The following is a 24,924-nucleotide window of genomic DNA, read 5'->3' as shown; positions in this document are numbered from 1 at the left end:
ATCATACACCAACAGCCCCGTTTACACTGCCGCCCCTTGAAGCAAATGCCAACAAGCTTCCAGTATAAACTACAACCAAGGCAGTCACAGACTGCAACATCCCGCAGCACCTCTGAATTCAAAATTTTGCATCAGTCAAAGATCAAAGCTAGTGCTCTGACCTACTTTCATAGATAAAGCACTAGCTTTGATCTATGGTCTTACTCAGACTGGCCCTCTCTCTTGAAGAAGACAGTGTTAATTAAAAAAAACAAAACAGCAATACTTAAAAACTCCATACCTGTCGACCTCATTGGATGCTCACCTTCAAGTGTGTCCTTTAGAATTTCCCCAAACTACAAAAAAAAAAAAAAATTGCATAAAAGTTTAAATCCTAAAAATTGACATTAAGTTTATTTTTAGTCATCTTGACAAATAATTGACTTCTTTGACCAGTATAAACTAGAACCAATGCAGTCACAGACTGCAACATCCCGCAGCACCTCTGAATTCAAAATTTTACCTTGACTTCCTTGCATAGGTCAAAGATCAAAGCTAGTGCTCTGACCTACTTTCATAGATAAAGCACTAGCTTTGATCTATGGTCTTAGAAGAAGAAGAAGAAGAAGAAGAAGAAGAAGATATACTTTATTGATCCCCTCGGGGAAATTACATTTGTCACTCAGGTGTACATTTGTTACATTTGTGTTAGTTTTTCCCAGTATGTATGTACAGGCCCCTAAAACAACCGCAGCACACAAGGGGGCCTGTAGATAGATAGATAGATAGATAGATAGATACTTTATTAATCCCGGAGGAAATTGCATATATCCACTGCTCAGGCATTACTTAACAAATAATACTGGATAAACACCAGGAGAAAAGGAAACACTGACATCACAGGACATACCACAAGACATACATTACACTAACAGACAGGCACATGCAGCACTAACAGGACTTATATACTAAACTATAACTAAAAATATAAACAGTATAAAATTTAAAAATATTACAGTATTAAAATATAAACAGTATAAAATAAAATCTAAACAGTATAAAATTGAATTAAAATATAAAAACAGTATAAAAAATAAATAAATAAATTTTATATATATATATATACAACAGTATAAAATTAAATTTAAATTAAATTAAATCCATTTTCAACCCCGTGCTGACCTCGCCACCTCCCCCCCGCTCCTCCTGAGAGAGTCATTGTACCCCCTGATGGCACGGGGCACGAAGGAGGACCTCAGCCTCTCTGTGGAGGCGCTGTGTGACAACAGTCTGCCGCTGAAGGTGCTTCTCTGCTGGGAGAAGGTGGTGTGTAGGGGGTGCCTGGTGTTGTTCATGATGGCCTTAATTTTAGACATGGTCCTGCTCTCCAGAAGCATATCCACAGAGTCCAGGCTCAGCCCGACCACTGAGCCCGCTCTGCGGATGAGTCTGTTCAGACGGTCCATATCTCTTTTCCTGGCCCCCCCACCCCAACACACAATGGCGTATGACAGCACACTGGAGACTACGGACTGATAGAACATGAAAAGGAGCTTAGGACAGATGTTGAAGGAGGCCAGCCTCCTCAGGAAGTACATCCTGCTCTGCCCCTTCTTGTACACACAGTTGGAGTTGAGTGACCAGTCCAGTCTGCTGTCTAGCTGCAGTCCCAGGTACTTATAGTTTTCTACCACCTCCACCTCACTGCCATTGATGATCACCGGCTGTGGAGAGGGAGGTGCCCGCCGGAAATCCAGAACCATCTCCTTTGTCTTGGAGACGTTGAGTTGGAGCTGGTTCTGTTGGCACCACTCCACGAAGTCAGCCACAAGTAAGCATGCAGTTAGTACACAAAACACAACATCAAGCTGTACATGGGGAGGCAGAGTGACGGTCAGCAGCTACCTGGAGTGCGCCCCTCGTCTTTGTATCTTACCTGGTTCCTGAGTGTACAAAACTTGAAATTTGACCTGGATCTAGTTTTCTCATGGTCATGGTCTCATTTTCCCCGTATGAGGCGGGGGAAACTCCGGGCGTGACGCCAGTGCACCGCGGGGCCACAGATACGCAAACGTACACGCACATACTCATAATTACAGTCAATTTGGGACTGGCCAATTAACCTGAATAGCATGTTTGTTTGTTTTTTATCATAATACGGAGTTTTTTTAAATTGTTTTTTTCTTAGCTATTAACTCGTTGATTTTAAACTCTTTTTTCATTTGTGCGATTGAAAAACATGTAATGGAACGGTTCCTTTTGTTACTAATTTTCTCCAGCATTTCACGTCTACTTGAATCTGCTTTTTATGTTTATTGACCTTCACTTCAAAGGTGACACTGAATGTACATAATTTTGCAAAACATCAAAAAAAAACTTGCGCCCGAACAGGGACTTGAACCCTGGACCCTCAGATTAAAAGTCTGATGCTCTACCGACTGAGCTATCCGGGCTCTGACACAGATGTAGCACTCACCTTAATTTAACCATGCCTAACACATCATGTTATAACCCATTTTTCCTTTTAAATGGTTTAAATGGCTCATCTTGGCATGTTTTTACCGAATTACTCATACCATCGTCAACTGAATACTTCGGTTTGTAACGTGCCAGCGAGAAGTCCATTTCCAGGTCAATCTGTGACAACCAATCATGCTGCGTGCTTTGTAGTTCTAACCTATCCAGTTCCTCCTTTCATTTGCCAATCAAATCCACTTTTGTTTTGCTTGTGGTGTTTGTTTTTTTTAATTACCAATCAAGCCAAGCACATTTTTCTTTTTTAAAGAAAGGCTGGAGCCAAAGTTTAAAAGTCAGCAAAATACAATATATCTCCTATCGAAAGTGCGGACATTGGAAAAGCTGTCTGAAGAAACAGCGTATAAACCACAGTAATTACAGATCTAACGCGGTGAAGTACTGCGATGCCACATTTAGAACAGAAAATGTCATTTTTGCAATCAGCTAATAAAAAATTAGAAGCGCATGTGTGTTTCTAGCATTGTTTTCTAGAATCAGCTGTTTAGGCTGAGGGCAAAAATTGCTTCCTATTTATGTTTATATTGTCCTGTCTCTCGGGGTCTTTGGCTGTGACCCCACGTAACTGACTTTTGTTCTGTTAGTTGATTTTCAGAAGACAAAAACAGGATCATTGCCTCGTTTTAATGAATTTACAGCTGTACAAAATGGTATTTTACAGGGTTTATAAAACAAATGAACAAACAAACCAAAGAAACCCATTTACCATCAATACACTTAATCACTGCCTGCTTACCATATTACCAGTCCAGGTTAGCAGTGTGTCAGTGATTTTTATCCTGACCAAATGGCACATAACATCTCTTTATTAAGTTAAACAATTACAAAATATCAGCTCTATGTACAAGTGACACCATTTTCCATAACAAATTAATAAAGTGCATGTTTTTTCTTCTGAAGAACTGAGGCTTAATCGCGGGAAACAAGAACCTTAAGTGATAAAGCAGAAGTAGACGCTGGTCAGTGTTTGCTGTGGGATGATCATGCACTTGTGTTTCAGGGCTTTTTGTATGGCACAGAAGTCAGTTGTAATTTTAACATGCTTAAAACAGCCTTGTTTGTTGCACCCGTACACAAGTCTATTAAAATGATTAATATGCACTTCCATACAGCGTCGATGGTTACACATTCCAAAATTACTGACCTTACAGCTGTATAAATTTCGTTACTCTGATGTTCATAATGAGCATTGTGAAATAGCCTGACATTTATTTACACTGGCTGGTAGTCTATTCGTAGAATATCAGCCTTTGTTTTCAATTTGTCTATCTGTGCATATGGAGGCAGAATCTGGGAAAGACAGAATATTTTTGACAATTCACACAAACTTTATACTGCATTATTTGCAAGATGTAAAGCAAAATGATTTGATATTACTTCAAGACTTGGTTTTGAGACACAGACGAGCTGAAACAGAGCACAGGACAGAAAAGGCAGCCTTCCGCTGTTGGTACAAATAGACACGATGAGTGTATGTCTCTGTGTGTGTGTGTGTGTGTGTGTGTGTGTTACCAGCATTTTTCAGTATATTTTGTTGGGTTTTGTTCTAGAAACATCATTCTTTAAAAACTTCAGAGAGAACAACCCAGACAGTACAGTTCTGATCATCATAATCATTTTCGTGGTTTTGCTTGTTTTTGATAATGAGGAAAAGCCAAGGGTGCCTCCAGTAGTTAATTTTGATTTAATTAGTGCTGACGTATTCACAATTTCTCTGCACCTTGTAGTAAAACATATGGACTAAAAATAAAATTTATTGATATTATAAAGGAGTGTTTTCTGACAGCATCTTGACTTATTACAAATTAAAATGTACCCTTTCTTCCTGTAATAAGTCTTGTATCCTCTTTGAATAAGTGATGACGTATCAGTCATAAGCTGTCCAGATGATTTCAAAGTTGAAGTGTTTCTGGTGAACACCTTTCTTGCACATGCCCTTCTTCTGTGTCCCTTGTGATGATCACTCCTAGACATTGGTTTGGTCAAAGAGGGGTAGATGCGTTTGATTATCTACGGATGATGGAACACTGACACACGGTCTTTATGTAACCTAAATTGAGAGGAAGAGAACAGAAATGTCCATTTAGTTTCAGTGCATATGAGCAGATGAAGATAAATATTAACACAAACAATTTTTACCTTGTGGATGTGAGGAGGCATTTCATCTTCTGAGCTCTCCTCTGCTAGAGGCTCATGGCTTCGTGCTGCTTGATCTTCCTCTGCCCACCCTCCCATTGGGACACGGGCTGACCTCACTACCTTTCCTCCTGCACCAAAAAAGCCTGGAAAAAAAGAAAGCATGCTTTTTGAAATTGAAACTAAAGTAAGCATACTCAGCTACAGGGCAGTAAACATTTGACTTAAACATAAAATGACCTCGTGTATAACCTCTGTAGTTGCTCCTTAAAGCTAGCATAAGACTAACTGCTTCGTAAGGCTGTTTAATGCTTTAATAAAATTCATACTGGCATGGCAAATTCTTTGCCATGGCAAATAACATTTTCCTACTTTATATATACTACATGCTAAATGACCTTGCAATAATTTTTATTTTCTGGAAATGATTTCTGATCATTTCTATGACATCTCTTTATTGAAATATGTTTTTTATAAAAGATAATTCCATTGTTTATTTTATTTTGAAAATATAAATAATGTTGGTGCTGTAAGGTGTGCAGAATACTTGGGAAAGGTCAGAAATAACAGAAATAAACTCAATCAAAATGCACACAGTGTGACTACATCCTAAAAAAGATACCTATGAAAGGACCACTCCTCTGCTTCTGTGTGCCGCTCTTTAATAACGCCCCCTGCTGGCCCATGGTGGTACTGTCAGTGGCTGAAGCTGAAGTGGGAATGGCACTGGGACTGGGAACAGTGGTGGGGAAAGTGTGTGAACGAGGAAAATTTCTTGAGTGAGGCTTGGGCTCGCTTCTCACTTCGTCCGGGGTGCTGTCGCTGGTCTCGTCACTTTCCTGCCTGTGCCACGCGTGGCGAGACAGCTCGCCATGGGACTGCTGTTTGTGGAGCTGCAACGAAAAATAAAAAGGAGGTCAAATGGATGGAAGTCAGAAAGATATCCTGAGCTAGAAGATCAATATGCAAATTAATTGTGATACAGCTTGTCCTTTACTCTCTTCCCATTAATTTCACATGCAAGTACCTCATGAATGTAAAGTGCATGGATGCTCATCTCAGTTGAAGCATACTCTGATAAGACCATACTGGTGAGTTGACCCTCCCATGCACTGCTGCCTGAGCTCACAGTTCGGGCATCAGTACTACAGAAAGATAATGCAAAAATTTAAAGACATAAATACATAAAGAGGAGGTTAATAGTTAAGAATACTGAACATTTAGGATGGATTGTCCATCACAAACCTCTTGGAAGAGCAATATAGATATATACTTTATTAATCCCGATATTATGAATTATTTAATTCAAATAGTGAATTTTTCATCACCATGAAAAGAACTGAGTTATAAGTTAATACCACAGGAACACATTCCTACCCAGATCCTGCCATTGCTTTGTTCATGGCTGATGTGTGGCCAGCAACCCTGTGAGCTGCATTCAAACTGCCTCTCAGAGGCAGACTGCTGCTGATCGGAGAGAGGGAGCGTAAGGCAGAAGCTCCATCACTGACGCCACCCACTGCCTGATTGGTTGGAGAGCCGTCCCTGACGAAATGAACAGAGGCGAGTGAAGAGGGGCCTCCAAAGAGGTTTGCAATGAGGCTCCGTGGCTACAAGAGGGAGAAAAGTCAAGAGACAGGACAGGAAATCAATTTTTACTTCTGAAGATGAGAGATATGATTGCCTTGATACTTAAGTATGAATGTTAGCTTAGTACCACACCTCAGACTGAGACAATGAGAATGGATGCGTGTCTGCAGGAGCCCCCATAGCCTCTCTGTGAACTCGTTCTTTCATCTGACTGATGAAGTGTGTGGTCTCCTGAGGAGGCTGCCACTGGGGGTTGGTGATGGCAAAATGCATCAGAGATAATTCGGTTTTCCCATCCTCTGCTTGTTGGTAGATAGAGGCTTCAGTCTTCCCCTCTGACATCCACTGCACAGGTAGGATTGAGGGTCAAACAACAGACTCTCTTAACTTATACTTCATGTTTGATTGAATTAGAATAATTCAAGTCTGACTGTCTATGCATAAATAATTGATTAGATATTTAATGGATGTCTTTATCAAGGTATCTATGTGTGGCTTCACGTCATGTGGCAGTTCTTACTGCAGGGTGTCCATGCTGCCTGATGTCCATCTGAGCAAAGGAGCAGGTGTCTCCTACCCCGACTACCTCCACAGTGAAGTTACGGAAGAAGTCAATGATCTCCAGAGACTTCCTCCTCAGACAGAAGATCAGGATGATGGGAGTCACCACTGGACTGAGCAGCTCCTCTAGAATAAACACCTGCAGGTAAACAGGAAAACAATTCAAAGATTAAGATAAAGATTAAGATCCCTTTATTTGTCCCCTGTAGGAGACTAATAAGGAGTAGTTTAGTAGTAGTTTCAAATATTAGCAATGCACAACTAAATAATATTTATATTTGCTAGTAACAAACTCATTCTGCAAAGTAACTGGTAACTTTAATTATTATACAAGCGTAGTAATAAGTAACCCCAACGCAGAAAACAGAAAAAGTTTGGAGTAAAATACCTCAAGATTACCATCTGAATAAATTCTGTTTTTGTCACTGTACATTCCATCACAGGTACGTTCACACTGAAATATCTAATTCAAATGCAAATGATTACAGCACTGATTAAAGAAATCAGTCCCCGATCTTCTTGATTAATAATAACTGGTACAGCGCCCTGATAAACAGCAACAGGAATTACATTAAATACTGAACATCACATCTTTAATGGACTTTTAATTGAAGTCTTGACTCAGACTGCCACCCACTAGAACAGGGCAGAGAAAGGAGGTACTTAAAGAGCTTCTTAGCGTGATGTGAAAACCCCTATGGCTTTGGTAAGTCTGCTTTATCATTAGCAGGGATTTTTGAGTATGTAATGAGTGTAAAGTTCTACATTAGAAATACAGTAAATATTCTCCAGAAAAAATATCAGTTATAGGAAATTAAATGTTCAAATAGGATTTCAAAAACTACACAGTTCAATAACACAAGTATAATTAACATGTACGGAATGTATTCCAGAATATCCCAGAGAACTAACTTGTACTCCTGTGAAGCCCTAAAATTGGAAAGTACAAAAAGATACAATTTTTAATGTTATTTACAACTTTTAATATCTACCACACAAACACCCACATATTTTTGGCAAGATACAGTAATTCCCTGGCATTTATTCCCACTTATTATTCATACTCACTGCTTTGTACTGGAAGAGCTGGGAGAACTGGTCTCGGGTCTCGTATCTGTGGGCATTGCCCTGCCAGTGGTCTGGCATGTAATGGATATGGGCCAGAATAACCCGCAGCAGCTGCTCAGGACAAAACACCATGTTCTTATCAGGAATGAATGATCTGAGGAGAGACGGCGGAGAAGAACTCAGTCCAATAACTTAAAAGAAAATCAAAGGAAAATATTTAGTAGTGGTTTCTCCCTACCTGCAGACTGTGACGCACACTCCAAGCAGTGTGATTGATGAGAGAACATGTTCCACTGCAAGAACGTCCTCGTCATAGATGGTCAGAGCGATGAGAACAGCCAGAAGGGACCCAGCAAAAAACGCTACATTTTTGGCAACCACCGTGAGCAGGGGTGATAGGAAACAGTTCATATACTTGGATGAAGGCTGAATGGAAGAAAGGAAGAGGGGGAGTAAAAGAAGAAGACAGACATCATTATTAACTCTACAAGCCAAATTATTAATTCAGGACCATTTTAATGGTAAGTAATGTTCTGCACTTCCAAGTAAATTGAATATATTCAAGGAAATTATGATAAATGTATTTTTCAAAGGTCCACTGACCGTAACTGGCTGGAAATAAAACTATAAAATAACCTTGTAGCCTTTGCTGAGGCGCGACATGAGCTCATGGTCCAACTCATTGAAGTGGCGCAGGTAACATCGACCATAAAGAGACCAGCATCTCGCCCCCAGAGAACCAGGCTCTCTCTTGATCACCTAAGCACACACAAACAAAAGCACCAATACAACAACCTATTGTGTACAGCACTCACTGTCAAACAGAATTCTATAATGTCTGTAAGCATATTTAAACCAGATACAGTACCTCTGTGTAACTAAAGAAGGCATAGAGAATCTGCCACACCAGGATGACAGGACATAACAGAAGATTAGCAATCCCAATGCACAAAATACGGGACGCCAGTCTGTCTGCTAACTCGAGCCTGTTGCCTCCTCTCTTGTATTCTGGTTTCAGGCTCCACTCGTTCTCAAACAGAGAGCCTACAGAGAAAGGAAAACAAAATAAGAGGCCAAAAGAAGACATGCTTGTTATTTGAAAACTTCACAAACATATGAGCATGGACACGTGGATGAATCACACATACTGCGTACTGTACAATGAACATCATACATGGACGCACCTGGACCCCAGAAGAAGATAAGCTCAAAGTTGTATTTCAGACCCCGAGTGTAGAACACACAGTCCCTGAGTACGGGAAGTCGAAATCGCACGGGAAGTAGTGATTTGTTCACCATCGCAACCTAGGAAGAGAGCATTAGTATGCTTTTTAATAATTTATGCAAGCAGCTGTATAAGAGGTGTATAGTTCAGTAAAAAAAAGCACACCATGTAATTCTTAAAGCGGAGGATGCGATGGTAGATGTCCAGCTCTGTCAGTTCTTTTTTGTGAATGCAGATCTGGTGCTCTTTCTGGATTTCAACTATCCTAGCCTGAACCTCCTGCCATGTTGCGTAGGGGAGCTCTGACTGGAAAGACATTGAAACATTTTTTGTTGTTGTTAAGATGTGATACAAATCTGCCAATAAAAGAGCTCTACAATACCACTCTGTCTCACCATCGTCATCTTGAGTGCATTGATGTAGAAAGATCGGATCTCCCAGTAGCAGCAGACATTGTAGATGAATTTGACAAAGCGATGAAGCCAGAACACTCCAGAGATTATTAGCACGAAGATGACAAATGCATTGTCTCGGATACTATGGGAGAAAATATTTATTTCCATAATTTCTCTGCATGAACAGTTTCAGATATCCATGTGAATGAGGTTAGGATGATAATCTGTAATCCCCGAACAATAACAGCAGAAAATTAAGACTGAGCATGTGGGAGAACTGACTAATGGAATGGTATAGAAATATGAGAAATAGGTATCATCCACCTGATGGAACTCTTGGTACTGCACCATTACAACTTTACTATTGTTAAAAAGAAAGTGTCATGAACTAAGAACAGAGTAAAGCATCGCACTCACCGGGCACTGCACACATCCACTGGGAGGAAGGCATCAGGCAAGGTGACTTTAGATGAGTCGGTGTGGTTTACAAACTTGTTTGCAAAGAGTATGTCATAGTCGACACAGTTAGCCAGGAACACCGTGAAGCCAACCACAAATAGCAACTGACTGTATGAAGAATTAAAAAAAGAAAAAGAAACTGAGATTAAGACAGCATGATTCCAGGACACATCATGCACCAATACATAAATGATTCCTTCAAAGTCATTATATCTGACGGATGAGATACCTACACTAACTCAAAGATCTCCCCAAGCAGCATACAGGTGAATCCATTCTTCTGGTGCAGATTATAAACGTAATGGATATTAAGGAACATTATCTTAGGTTAGCAATTTTATTGTGTTAAAGCTTTTGAAACAGTTTCACCAAAACTCAGTAAAAGGATATTCTCTGGAAAAACAGGTCCAGGTTTTCTATGTGGTGCCACTGGGCTGCAAAGGATTTATTACACATCAGTATTAATTCAGCAGGTAACACCATGAGTGGAACAGAAGTAAGTGTGTATAAGGTCAAGATTTATTTGTGAATACATGTCGTACATTTGGCTCCTTCGGGCACATGCATCAAGAGGTTCTCCTCTCCAGGGGGGGAATCATTATAGGATGCCTCCAGGCGCTGATACTCCGTGTCAAAGTGTGCCATAGTGACATCGGCTTCAGTCTCACCAGGTCACTGAACCCACTGTGACAGACTGGAGGACAGATAACAGCAGGGAGGAATAAGGGGAAGGTTGAAGGGGTTACAGACAAGTGGTTAAACCTGAAGAGGAACAAAACAGTAAAACTAAAGCAAAACTAGATACGTTTACACGACATGTGTCAGTTAAAAGTCAACTAATTATGACATTTATACTCTTATCTTATGGAAAGCATGGACAAGCTAGCCCCTCTTTGAGAGCTGACCATTAGACGTTTCCCTCCACCAGATTTGGGAGGGAAACTTCTATCGGTGATCCTCAAGAGGCGAGGTTAAGATCAGTAAGAGAACAGCAAACCTGAAGTTGGATTTTTGCTGACACTAGCATTCAAGTCCACTGATAATGCAACTCAGGACCATTTAGTGATCAATTTCACTCTATTTTGAAACACAGCAGGGAGAGCAACCATTTCTCAAAAGCAGAGAAGGTAGATATTGATAATTTCCACAAGTAACAAGAGAAAATATAACAGTTAACAGACTGCTATATAGAATTATATATAGAATAATTTTACTGCAGTTACTAAAATCATCCTCGTCAGGTGGGCTGAATCACAAGAGCTAAATAAATCCCCAGTTGACCAATAGGTAAGTGTTTTTTGTCGTGACATGTCTACTGGTCATGGCCAAAATCCTCCAATCAGATAACAACATCACCAGGAGGAGGTTCCAAAGGTTAAAACCTTATTGACTCAAGACCAAGATTACACATTATGGAGTACAAAACAGCACAGCACAACAATAACAATGAACAAGAGGCAGGATAGTACAGTCGAAATTATTTTAAAATATAAAGACGTGAAGAGAGTGAATCTTGATCTCTCCTTCTTACGTTTAAATTATCTTATATAAGTGTATGTATCTGTGTGTGTGTGTGTGTGTGTGTGTGTGTGTGTGTGTGTGTGTGTGTGTAGTCTGAATTATAATCAGACCTCACATCATGAATTGTCAATACCTAGATTGTTTATTTTGATTTAAAATTAATTATCATTGATTGTTTTTTTAATTGATTGAACTTTCAAAATATCCTGTGGATATTCCAACGTGAGAGATCACATAACCTCCTCCACCGTTCAGATAACGGAGGTCACACCTTTACCATTTTGTGTACAGGTGGGACAAGATAATCCGTGGAGAAAGAAAAAATAAAAGTTAAAGTGAAGTTTGGAACGCTTACCTCCATTTCATTTCAGAACGTCTTATCCAGCTCAGTATTTCACTCAGCATTCCCAGCTGTAAAAACACGGGAGACATTTGTTACCTTCACAGTAACACAGGGTTTAAATTCACGGCATTCTCCATTCCAGCAACATTACAGTAAGTACAGAGCATAGCTCAGACTAACAGAGTGTTGTGAATGTTTGTTATTAGCTGAAAACTAGCGAAAAAAACACTGGGAACACAGCAGGACTGATTCCAGTGTTGTTGTCTTGGGCTAACAGCAGAGGCCTGCCTCCCGAAACAAACAATATCACGCCCAAAACCTGCCGCTCTTACTTACCGTCGGGTTATTATGGCTTCGCGATGCCAGTCAAAACAGCAAATCCAAGCAGAGTTATGTGATGAATGCCTTGGTTTTGTTTTCTTTCAGGTACCTCGAATCCAGTTTCATTTTCGAAATAGCTAACAGTGTGTCGTCCGTGATAGTTGACTGGCAGGTAATATACCCAATCAGAAAAAAGGCTAGTCTGGTTGAAGGGCATCATCCAATCACGTGCAGCTGGAGACGGGCTCTATGAGGAAGTGACGTAAGCAGCTACGCTCTACGGCACGCCCTGTGAATGAAGCCCGTGGGGAAAAGGACTTTGTTTTGCTTCCACCATCTGGTCGTTAGGTTTCATCACAATGGCGTCATACTGTCAGCCTGTAGATGTACTCGCTGAGATACCTTTGATGAAATTCTAAAAGTACATCAGAGAAATAGTTTTTCTTTGAGGTCAGCAACTGTTCATTATTATGCTGGTATTATAAATATTGTTACTAGTAGTAATGATAACATGTTACATGCATAATGTGACATTTTAAATAGAAAAAACATAAGATATTTTCATAGTTTTTACAAAGTATGATTTTTTTAAATTTAACCTTTATTTATTCAGGTTAGCCTCATTGAGATTAAGAACCTCTTTTTCAACAGGGACCTGATTCTTGCTCCATGGCTCATGATATGAAATAGCACTAATGCAGAAATCAATTCCTTCATCAACTGTAATCAAGTTTTCCATTGACTGTGCAGATGGTTTTGATGAGCCAAGACAACGTCCAAGACTCCATAGAAATAAGAAGATGCTTTACAAAGTCAAATGAACTCTCTGATGTGATGACGTTTCATATTATTGTTAAGCCTATTGAGTGACAGCTTGGTTTTTGTTAAATGTGTCACTGTATTTATTACAATGACACCAATCACTTTGAGGATTGTGTGCAGGCATATATGTTGAGTTTGCATGTATTGTATGTTGCATCTTCAGACAGCACAAAAGCAACACAGAAAGGCATGTATGTACATAAAGTCATTGCTGTGAGTAAATGGAGAAATTGAAGGCTTCTGTCTCTAAATTGTTCATCAAGTCCTAATTTTGTCATGATACAAACATTTCTGACAGTATACTTGTTTGTGCCAGTAATTTAAATAGATATTTCAGATGACCAGGGTTGCCTTGAATCAGGGGGAGTCTGTGTAATCCAGTTATTATTGTGATCAGGGTAATTTAATCTGTTCTGATTAGGATTAGGCTTCAGTATAATCCTACAGAAAAGTCTGTCACAAGGAAGCTCACAAACTGATGGGTACCATAAAGCAGCTGTACATAAACTTAAAAGTAAAATAGTCCAGGGCTATGTTCAAAAAATTCCCAATGGAAATGAACATTATTTTCCACCATAAACCATTTGATATTTTATTCTACTTCACCGACTGTACAGGAAATTGACACCATAAATTACCAATGTTGCTGAGAATAAAAATTAAGGAAAGCTGGCATGAGGTTACTCATCTCATGCTTTCAACTATGCATCTTGTTTCATTCTATAAGAAACTCCTGGATTATTTTATGTGGATGTTAGCAAGCTTGACCTTCTGCAAGATGCAGTTTGCTGATTAAATTACCCCTCTGTCTGTTGGGAATTAGGGGGTTGCAATAACAGCTAATTTGTCCTAAAGATGTGCCGTCATGCTGCCATGCAACCCATGGGGGTGCTGAGGTAGCAGGGGTGAGGGGCAGGATGTGGCAAATGGGGGTGCCAGGAAGGGGGTAGGAAACCGAGAATCTGAATGAAGTCATTTCTCTGGAGTAACTTAATTAGATCAAGCTTCATCCTGTACATGAACCCTTTAAACCCAACACAGAAGGTATGGAATACCAGGGGGGGACATTCAGGGAGGGACATTCAGGGAGGGACATTCAGGGAGTCTTGTGTTGCACCCATAGAGACATACAAGGTGTAACACAAGACTCCCTGAATGTCCCTTTTCAATTAAAATCTTTTTAGTCCTCCCTGAGTTTTCACAAATTTTTCCAATTAAGCTTTTAGAACTCGGCAAATATATCACTGTTATTAAATATGTGAAATTGAGATTCATTCATGCCTACATTAGATTGAAATGTAAAGGGAAGCAGAATGCAGGCATGCAAAAAATATTCGGAATGAAGTCTGTAGGTTCTCAGTTATCCAGGTCTTGGTTATCCAAAGCCGTTTAAATCAATCCACTGGGCTTTAAGAAAGTTTCTTGAAAACGTTTCGCCTCTCATCCAAGAGGCTTCGTCAGTTCAGAGAATCTGGATGAAGCCTCTTGGAAGAGAGGTGAAGGTTTTCAAGAAACTTTCTTAAAGTCCAGTGGATTGATTCAAACGGCTTTGGATTTGGAATGAAGAGGACCAAAACTTTGACTGTTTGATCTTATTATCTCTTATTTGATATTTGAAATTTAATCCAAATATTACATTGAATTTGATCAGAAAAAAATGCTCCCTTTGTCCCTCGGGGATCATTTAAAAATAAAAGAGTTTTTAGCCTCCAGGTCTTGTTATAGATTGCCCCATTTTTTCAGTGAAACCAGTACAATTCAAGGTTGATGAACAACCAGGGTGTTTCACACTGACTTTGTCTCAGGACAGTCTCCCAGACTGCCATAAACAGATGTGACTGCAGAAAGAGAGCTGGGAACAGGAGAGGGGTTACTGAAAGAGAGAGAGGTTAATAACTGAAGAGAGATTTATGGATGCTTCAGTCATAAAACTGATTGACTGTGGCATTCTAAATGATGGCTCCGAGCACATGCAACATATGACATGCGTGCACACAGACACTCAGACACACTCAGACATGTTTTACTAAATACATGTGTTAAAATCTATGCTTGCTGCATTTTACTAAATGTGTGGATACCTTGATGAGTGATCTTGGCTCTGGGCTCTACAATAATCTGTCTGTGTTTTCACTCAGAGAACTAGAGAACATATTGATGATCTGTCCGAGATGAACACACATGCACATACATATACACACAGTCGCGCGAGCATGCTCATGTGCAAGCACAGACAGACACACAGTGTAAGTAAGTAAGAGGAGAAGGAGACATCAAGGAGAAAGAGAGAGGAGTGAGACAGACTGCTGTGGCCAGATGAGTAAGCAGTGTTCTGCCTCTGACTAGCAGAGAACAAAATCTATCCCACAATTCACCGCTGCAGGTCACTTTGTCCTGATTTTGTCGTAGCAATGACAATTTCTAAGTCTAGACTTTGTAATAACCATCTGATGCAATGCACGTTTCAATGCATGGGTGTGTTCATGCACAAACACACATGGGGTTGATGTCTACTAACCATATAATTATGACCAGCAGAAACGCCTCATGAACTCTGCTTTAACCCCTCTGGTACAAATGAAATCTGTTGAATTTGTTCTATTCAATTCCATGCATGTTAAAATATGTTAGATTATTTGATTTATACTTACTTACTTATTATACCTGGACTATGAGTTGGGTGGGGTTTCGTTGGGGAAATTTTTCTTTATTATGTCTCCTTGGTACTGGATTTTATAAATTACAATTCATTTCATCATCAGATCATCTATTATTTTTCTATTAGTTGATTAATCCGTCAGTAAAACACAACAAAAATGGTTATCACAGCTCTTAAGAAGTGAAAGGATTATCCTTGTCTTTCCATGCAGTAAAAATAAAGAGTCAAAGATATTAAGATAATATTAAAAAAGAACAAATCTTAAGACAGTATTTGAGAAGCTGCAAAACAAACATGCTTGTTATTATTTATAACTATGAAAGTTTCTGGTGATCAATTTTCTCTTTATGTGATAATTGATTAACTGACTAATCATTTAAGGTTTGCAAAACTCTATGTATTGTCTTTGTGTGCTTTCGGTTGTTGATGTTGACACCAAATCGTCATGGTGACTTATATTCCCCCTAATAATAATTTGAGTAGAAATGTGGCGTCAGTAGTTAATGTTTTTAAATGATTAAATTGCTGTTTTTATACGCCAGCCTTAGTTAAAGTGTGGAAGTGTTCATGATCTACAGCATCAGGTTTAACACACAAGTTCACTTAAAAATTCCCTTCATATTAAAGATTAGGAAGCTTTTATCTCATTTCCTGACTGGGATCTCAATTCCTCAGTGCTTATGTGCACATGTGTGGGTGCTCCTATAGACACATTTCAAACATAAAGGGGGCCCCTGTTGTAGCTTTTGATCTGTCTCGCAGATGAAGATGGAGGGTACAGCTAAATAATATTGCCATGCATAAGGGAGGCCCCCTCTATACCTCCAGGGCTCCAGAGGGAACAGTCTAAGCTTCACAATGCATTATGGGCTCAGCCTGCTGTGCTGTTGATGGCTGCACCTGGCCCCAGCAGCTTGGTCTTCTGATGAGGAGAAGAAACACACGCATGGTCGCCACTACATAAACCAGTTGTCTGTCTACCATACAAGCTGGTGTCAAAGAGATATTGTTTGTTACCCTACTTCAATTTTAGGTTGTTTGTCTGCGCCTGTTCTATGTGTACATATGGGTTATTTGATATCATTTTCCACCCTACAGGGGCTCTAACCCTGTAACTTAGCCCCCCTCTCCTGTGCAGTAAGTTGTGGCCTTTTCAGAAAGATCACTGAGAAATAGTGTATTGAGTCCCCCTCTCACTTGGTCTTCTTTGAGATTTTTGATACAATAACGAATGCCAGTGTCACATCTTTGTCAACGCATACTTCCTTTGTGTTGTTTCATCTTTATATAAGCCCACATAAATTATTTTAAATGTATTATATCCAACAATATATTGTACCATATAATATTCATACCAAAGGAAGCACATAGCTGCACCTGTCTTTTATAAGTCACCTTTCATAATGTGTTTATAGGTTGTGACAAATAGTTCATTAATGTCTGTGAATTGCAAATGTTTTATTGATCAGTTAAAAGCACAAGTGTTTTTAACATTCTAATAAACATTAAAACAATAATTTCAACACCTAAGAGTCATCCACAAAACCAATGCATTAAAGGTAATAAACAAAGCTGCAGTGATATATGGTAATAATTGATCAATAAAAGGGTAATAAAGTACAATCAAGAAGTAATAAATGTAAGTCAATGAGAGAGAGTTCTTGTAATAATGCAAGACTGCATTTGTAAATGTTAATTATTCATAAATGGAGTTTGATTCCGATGCTCTGTGGTCCCTTAAGTTCAGAGGACAAACTAAAAGCATTCGAAGAGCCTTGACATTAAAACCTGACCAAGCAGGAAATCGTTTTCTCACGTAAGAGCCCTTTCAGATCCATCAGCATCCAAGAAAACACAAGCATAGTCCATTTTGTATCACTGTGATAAGATCACATCATGTAATGTTGAATCATTGCATCATCACCATGATGTCACCGTAACTACACGGTGTCACTCAGCTTTGCCTCATGATTAATGATACAGATAATTCTTTGACCCAGGAGGCCTACTCTTAGCATTTTTAATGTATTTTGTAATAATTTTTAATTTATTGTCATCATTTGATGAATTACCAACAAAAATGTTTTTCACAAAGGCAAATCTGTATCTTTTTTTCGTCCCAAATGTAACTGCTTGTCTGCCTGTTCTTTATTGTTCAAATGTCTGCCTTTTTAATTGTAAACAGTGACTTTTTCAAGTTAACATTTTATTATTTCTAGATTATGGCTGTTAGTTTTGTCTGGATGCCTTGCCCAAAACGCTGAATTACTTATTTTCTGACCACCTTCACCCACACCATCCTAAACAGAAACACCCAATATCATCACACTGGGTGTGTGTCTCACTGGGGGAGTCAAACTCACTCTGCCCTGTGACTGGACCTCTTTCTCATGCCCAAGCACAACACTTACAGAAATACGCACGCATCCACACACATGTTGTACACACACATACGCACGCACGCACGCACGCACGCACGCACGCACACACACACACACACACACACACACACACACACACACACACACACACACGCTTCAATTAGCGCTCCTCCGACGGATCCCTGGCGTGGACATTTTAAATATTTCATCACAGCTCCGTGACATTTTTTTTTCATGCGGCTTTTTTGCGCATAGCGCCCGGCCGCTGCTGAGGTGTGTTTGAGCGGCTGAGCCATTTCGGAGATGAAGATTCACGTTCGGTGAATGGAAGACACTAACATACAGGCACTGCTACCTCTCCCCGATCCCGACAAGCCCGCTCATCCCTCCCTAAACGAGATTTAGGAAACGGAGACCGGCGCTGGTGTCTGCGCTGCGAGGGGCCGGGAGCGCGTCGTCTTGGAGGTGGAGGAAGGATGGAGGCGTTTTTTGTAGAGGTAAGATATGAAGGATACGATTCACTTTTATCGGGTTTAACATGACCGACAGATTGAGCGAGATTCAGATCATATCTCCGACGATGATGGACGATGCTTTTTCGTTTTAACCTCGTTGGAGAGTTACGGCAGGTGTTGTTTTGCTCCCGTCGATTCATTCATCCAACAGAACCCACTGGACGCAGGCCTATGTCTTAAACTGCATGTCGATTTTGTCAAAAGACACACCACAGATCGGGTTTATTTGTACCACTGCTGAATATCAAAGCTTCTGGCTGCTTGGTGAATTAATTCTGAGCAGAGCTGCAGATAAATTGGCTAAACGACAGTAAACACGGACTTTTGCTTATACGAGGTTGACACTCGGATTAAAGCAATCTGTTAACGGAGGGTAGAGCGTGTTGGCTGAAAGCAGTGGGCCATCCACACCATGTTGCCCTTATTATTATTATTATTATTATTATTTGTTAATGGAGTATCCATGGGTGTGCCGATACATGCTTGCTGAATTAGGGGTGACGGAAGGGGGATTTTGAAGGTGGTAGAGGAGGAGGATTCTGGCTCTGAAAAAGTGGGAGGAAGGAGGAGAGGAATGAAGGATATGCGTGTGAGTGGATGAGAGGGAGACAAAGGGTTAACACTGTCTGTGTGACTATTTGGTTCCTCATTCATTCCAGTATTTCCATTGAAATGGCCTTTTCTTTTCTTTTCTTTTTTTTTTAACTTTCTAAGCCCCTCGGGAAATACAAGACTTACAACTCTTTTCCTTCCCTTTAAGCATCATTCTGTTCCACTTCACATGTCGATACACATCCACAGTCTCGTGAAACATCATCTAGTCTGATGACTTTGATGCCAATATTCATTCTCGCCAAGCTACTTATCCTTCCCTTCTTAAGTTAATCTGATATGGGTTTAAATGCTTGTCACATTGGCAGTCATCTCATCTATTAGTGGGTGTGTTGTGTGTGTGTGTGTGTGTGTGTGTGTGTATGTGTGTGCCTGTGTAAGTATAGGTTTATGTGTTGGTCCCAGAGACCCTGGTGAGAAATGGCTTCTGAGGGAACACAAAAAGAGCATCTGATAACACGGCATAACAATGAAACCCGTTTGGACGACCATAAGGCAACAGCTAAATGCAAAAACTGTCCTCTCTGCTCCATTTCCCACCAGCCTCTTTGTAATACAGTATATTGATCGAGGCATTGATTAGCAGGCCACCACATCACCAAGCCTGCAGCCACAAATGGTATGGAGACCAAAAGCCTATGTAAACCTGAAAATGGGGTAACTTATTCATTTGTAATGTTCATGCCTGAATTGGATGACACCTGACTTCATACACCTGACTTCATACAATGGTACTGCTGAGTAATCAGTCCTTGGAGAATGTGGCTTTTCCAACATCCACTTAGTTGCATTCCCCCACTTTCTTCATTGCTCCATCCTACAGTTCAGATCCCTCTATTTGTCCGCTATCTATTCATTTAATCAGACAGAGGGAACAGCTGACCTCTCTCTTTGGCTTTCTCTCAAGCCAGGCAGAAAACATGATAGCTGGCCGACCAGCCAAGCATGAAATGTCAGGTGGCAGTGGACCACTGTATAATCCCTCATATTGAAACTGGATTGGTTAGTGGTGGAATATGCAAGTTTTAGTGACATTGTGCTCTGTAAATACAAATAAGAATCTATCTCTATCTGGTTAGGGTAGCTGTTAAAAAACATAAACTTAACCTAATGTGAACAAAAAAAAGACTCTTGGCATACATTAGAAAATAGTAGAAAAGATAAGAATTTTAAATTACAGTATTGCATTACATGACTGCAATATCTTCATTGCAGTATGAAGATATTACTAACTTCATATTGCAATGAAGTTAGCAATATCAATGTGCAGCATACTAGTGCCAGATAATGGGAAGAGCAGTAGGGATGAGATGAGAGTGAGCAACATTGATGAGAAAGATGAGGGTGAACTCTCAGACAATGAGGACAGCAATAGAGCAATAAGAAATTGGACAGTGGCAAAGACGAGATAATGGCAATCTGCATGGATGAGAAAGATGAGATTGAGCTCCAAGACAATGGGAAGAGTTGTGGGGATGAGAGTGAGCAGCACTGATAAGTGAGATGAGAGCGAACCCCAAAACAAGACAATGAGAACAGCAGTGGAGATGAGAATAAACTCCAACACAATGGGAACAGATAAGATTAAAGGGGTAGTATTAATGAGAGAGATGAGAGGGAGCTGACATGTGGGAAAAAGAAGAATCATACATCACCAATGTCAGCAATAAACCTCATTCAGTCCTGGACAGCACTGGAAGGGAACACGATCCATACCCCCTAATGTCTGGCAGCAAAAATGAAATGACTGAAAGGTGCGTAAACAAACGAGTTAACACTGGATGTTATTTTTTATCATGAAGGATCATTCGTCAGAGACAGTTTGATAGAAAGGAGAAGTGGAAGGTCAAAACTGAAAGTTTGGTGTTAGTCAGAGACAGGCTAGCAGATTCAAAGGATATCGACAAGCACCTAGCATCCCTAAGGCAGAGAGGAACTATGAGGACGTAAAGTGGTCAACTCAGGCAAATAATGTACAGAGGGTAAGACAAGCACTGAGAAGCTAGCTCACAGGTAGAAATCAGATCCAAGCCCTCATCACCTAACACTGAAGCCTTCTACCTAGCTGGGAAGGTATGCTCCTCATGAGGTGAATGATGTCACCTCATGAAAGTTACCATCCAAAGTTCAGCACCCTGAGATGCTATGACCAACATAAAGAAATGGAGATGAGTAAATGTCAAATAGCGTCAAGAAATTATACATGAAAAACAGTGTGTGGCAACACTAGATACATAGAGGCAGGGGTCAATCGAATCAGACAGGACCCAAGGTGCATGCTGGACAAAGATGTCCAAGACAGAGTCAAGTTGACAATAGTAGTGTGTAAGATGTTAGCTGGGACTGCATGCAGGGAAAGGCGTAACCAAGTGGCAGGAGTAGCTGCGACAGATGAGGCAATTCCAGTTGACAGTAACATCATGAGATGAACTCATTGTTCAGTTTTTTCCACTCTTAAATGAATTAATATACATTCATTCATTTTCTGCCGCTGTATCCGCTGTAGCGGGTCATGGGGAGCTGGAGCCTATCTCAGCTGGCATAGGGTGTGAGGCGGGGGACACTCCGCGCACGATGCCAGTGCACCGTGGAGCCACACACAAATACATACAACTATGCACAAACACACACTCATTCCTACAGGCAATTTGGGACCGGCCAATCAACCTGAAGTGCATGTTTTTGGAGGTGGGAGGAAGCTGGAGAACCAGGAGAGAACACACGCAGACACAGGGAGAGAATGCAAACTCCCCACCGAGCGGGACTCGAACCCGGACTCGCCGTGTTGTGAGGCGACAGCGCTACCCACTGCGCCACCGTGCCGCCCTGGGCTTCATTTGATCATTTAAAATTTTGTGGTTTCTATATACCCTGTAGTTATGGAACAATAAAAACTTTCACACACTAAAGCTGAATTTCAGGCACTGAAATAAAATACTAATCACCTGAATCACTGAAAGTTATGGAATCTCAAACCATCATAAATTTTTCAACCTTAACCATTATGGTATTTTCTGTAGACTTTTGCTCAAAATTTTACACGTTTCCATATGATGTGCATATTGCAGGAAGCTGGTTGAGTGGAGGGAACAGTCACTGGAGATGTGTGACCTATATTCAGCAGCTCCGAACGCATTTGTTCTGCTCAGAAGCTGCATCAGCTTTGCCTCTTTCTTCCTCTCTCTGAGTCCCTTCCCTCTGATGCAGTCTTACTCCCTGTGGCTATTCACTTGGTGTTTCTCCATCTCAGTTAACCCAACCATTTTGGTATAGATCTGTCTCTCTCCCCTCCCTCTGGTATTTTTCATCTTTCTTTCCTCTACATTCTATCTGTTTCGTTTATTTTCTGTCTCTCGATCCTGTCTGGTCTGTGAGACTACAGTTTGACATCAGCCAATAAAGGTACTTTAAAGTGTGTGAATAAAATAACATTTCCGAGACACAGAACTGAGAAATATTAATTATCATGACACAAATAACATTAAATATAATAATTTTGATGGTATTTGTAATTTATGTAGAATTTAAGTATAATTTCTTGTTTTATTAAAGTAATGGTTTTATATGTAAAACTTTACATATAAACTTTACATATGTAAAACTGGCTCTTCTTGTAAAGTGCTTTGATGTAATTAGTGTTGTGATTTGATATAAATGAATGAACTCAGCTGAGATGAATTGATTTCTACTGATTAATATTGTTATTACATTCACTACTAAACATGCATGTGAGTAAGACAAAAAAAATTACAGGGCACAGTTTCCTAAAACTGTGACTACTCTTCAGATTGTTGTATTAAGTCGAAAGAAGCAAAAGGAAATACAAAAATTTAGTCTAAATTTAAAACGTAGAATTACAAAATTGCAATAATTCAAATTAACGGATATTTATTTTGTTTTAGAAGATCAAACCTTTCTTCTTAACATAGTGTAAAATTTTTCAAAAATATAAGCTGAAACTTGACAGGGTGCACAGTGTTAAATGAATGTGAAAATGAAATGAGTTTACAAAGAAAAAAAACATAAAATTAATAGACTAGTATCAATTCCCACACTTCTCTATACCTGAACACCATCTCCCAGAATCCATCGCATCTTATAGCAGAGAGGCTGTTTCCATGGTGCCCTGCTTCCACACTGTTGCTGTGGAGTTTGGTTGCCAGAGCGACAGTGGGGGTGGGGGCGTGCAACTGTAGTCTAATCCAAGATAAGAGAGAATGTGATAATTAGCAGACTGCTCTAAACTGGCTTCTCAAAGTACTGTAAACACACACACACACACACACACACACACACACACACACACACACACACACACACACACACACACACACACACACACACACACACACACACACACACACACACCATCAGCAGCTGGTTCTACCAGCTGTTTAAGCAGCATGCTCTGATCTGGTTTACTTTGGATAAATCATTCACGTGTTGGTTTTGGAATTCAGGACAGGTTTAAAGGTTTCCTGTCTAAAGCCTCAGATATTGCAGAGTAGCATCAAACTCACAAGGCTTTTAAATCTCATGATGTGTGCAGTAGCTCTGTCTAACAGAGCTTGTGTGTTTGTGGCCATTGTATGTGTCATAAAAGTAAAATTCTACCAAGAAAGAAAGTTTTTCTTTAAATGACTTTGGCATTCCTTCATATCATTGTCTGGTATTCATTTTACATTTTTAGTTTTGTCTCTAAACTGTCATAAAACATCAAATACAAATTATTGTTGCCTGTACATCTTGAAACATCTTATTTTGACTTATCGACAATTCAAAGCACGCCTCTAAAACACTACCCCTGCTTATATGCTATTTATTTTATGTTACTTAATTTTCAGTGTGCACATTTTTCCTTATTTGTCTAGCTTCTTGTATCCACAGCATTGAATTTGAAGTTTAATCTCTTTTACTGCCAGATGTGACTCACACAGATCAGGTGACACCCACCCACGCCCACACATAAACACATGTTGTTCTCCTTCCAGCTGCCATAATCTCTTGAAAGCCTCGCTGGCCCAATTGTATTATCACCTTTAATGGAATATTACTGACACAGTTTAGGTCCCTGACATAAGCTGCGCTACAGGAGATGGATCAGAGAGGCAGCACAGTAATGAAAAGCAGAAAACGCACATGGTAACCTCTGTGACAGCTTCAGGACTTCCCCACCAGGTTCAGGATTGACAAGGCTGTTATTTTCGATTGAGAGAAGCTCTGTTCCATGAAGCATGACAGTTTCACTTAAGAGATGAAAATTATAGTGTTTGTTTATCTTAATTCTTTCTTATAAAACTTCCATCATCATAGAGAGGGCAGCATCTGTGCAGGTGTGTAATCAAGGTCATTAAAACACGCTTGATGGAGCTTAAGATGTTTAAAAAATTCATATTTTGGGCCTGTGGTGTCCGAAAGCACTTATTTTTGCAATAATAGTTTAATAGTGAGCTGTAATTGATGTGTTTAGTAAAGCTGGTAGACAGAAACAGACACACACCACATTCTAAATGTCCTCCGACCTTTAGGCTGCAGACATCCTGTTATGACCTTGCACCTCCCTCCCCTCTTTTTCTTTTGGACATTGAACAGTTTGTGTCATGATCAACCAATTAGTTTTTGTTTTCTGTCATTCTGCATCTTCTTCAGCCTCCTCTGCTTGAAAAATTATCTTTAATTTCTTCCATTTATTACAAAGCAGATCTACTTTACCATAATTTTAATCCATGTCATAGATTTCCTACTATCAGGGGAATTAAGTATGTCTGATATAGTCAAGTTATTGATATTTGAATTATAGTT

General features: G+C 39.9%; 2 protein-coding genes and 1 non-coding gene across 3 annotated transcripts in view; 1 reads left to right on the top strand and 2 right to left on the bottom strand.

Annotated features, from left to right (window-relative positions):
- Positions 1–2,359: 2,359 nt before the first annotated feature.
- trnak-uuu (transfer RNA lysine (anticodon UUU)) lies at positions 2,360–2,432 on the bottom strand. Its single transcript has one exon. It is a non-coding gene; the product is annotated as a tRNA-Lys (tRNA).
- A 1,816-nt stretch (positions 2,433–4,248) lies between these two features.
- On the bottom strand, positions 4,249–12,295 carry atg9a (ATG9 autophagy related 9 homolog A (S. cerevisiae)). The gene is made up of 20 exons (XM_068338497.1): positions 12,149–12,295; positions 11,825–11,880; positions 10,491–10,642; positions 10,339–10,382; positions 10,182–10,246; positions 9,907–10,056; positions 9,490–9,631; positions 9,260–9,400; positions 9,054–9,174; positions 8,738–8,913; positions 8,506–8,628; positions 8,108–8,295; positions 7,870–8,023; positions 6,761–6,940; positions 6,373–6,585; positions 6,028–6,260; positions 5,678–5,795; positions 5,273–5,543; positions 4,654–4,796; positions 4,249–4,564 (listed from the first exon to the last, which is right to left on the bottom strand). Exons 3-20 carry the CDS (start codon positions 10,591–10,593, stop codon positions 4,556–4,558), a joined length of 2,574 nt encoding a protein of 857 aa, XP_068194598.1. The 5' UTR covers positions 10,594–10,642; positions 11,825–11,880; positions 12,149–12,295; the 3' UTR covers positions 4,249–4,555.
- A 6,081-nt stretch (positions 12,296–18,376) lies between these two features.
- Positions 18,377–24,924, top strand: part of myo10l1 (myosin X, like 1) — a 34,430-nt gene continuing 27,882 nt past the window's right edge. The window contains exon 1 of the mRNA XM_068339734.1: positions 18,377–18,492. Within this exon, the coding sequence (XP_068195835.1) occupies positions 18,472–18,492 (21 nt within the window). The 5' untranslated portion in view covers positions 18,377–18,471. The remainder of the gene's footprint in view (positions 18,493–24,924) is intronic.

The sequence above is a fragment of the Antennarius striatus genome, chromosome 17 (assembly GCF_040054535.1).
Source record: "Antennarius striatus isolate MH-2024 chromosome 17, ASM4005453v1, whole genome shotgun sequence".
Lineage (NCBI taxonomy): Eukaryota > Metazoa > Chordata > Actinopteri > Lophiiformes > Antennariidae > Antennarius > Antennarius striatus.
Note: the sequence above shows the minus strand (reverse complement) of the source record. Positions and strands in the feature narration are given on the sequence as shown.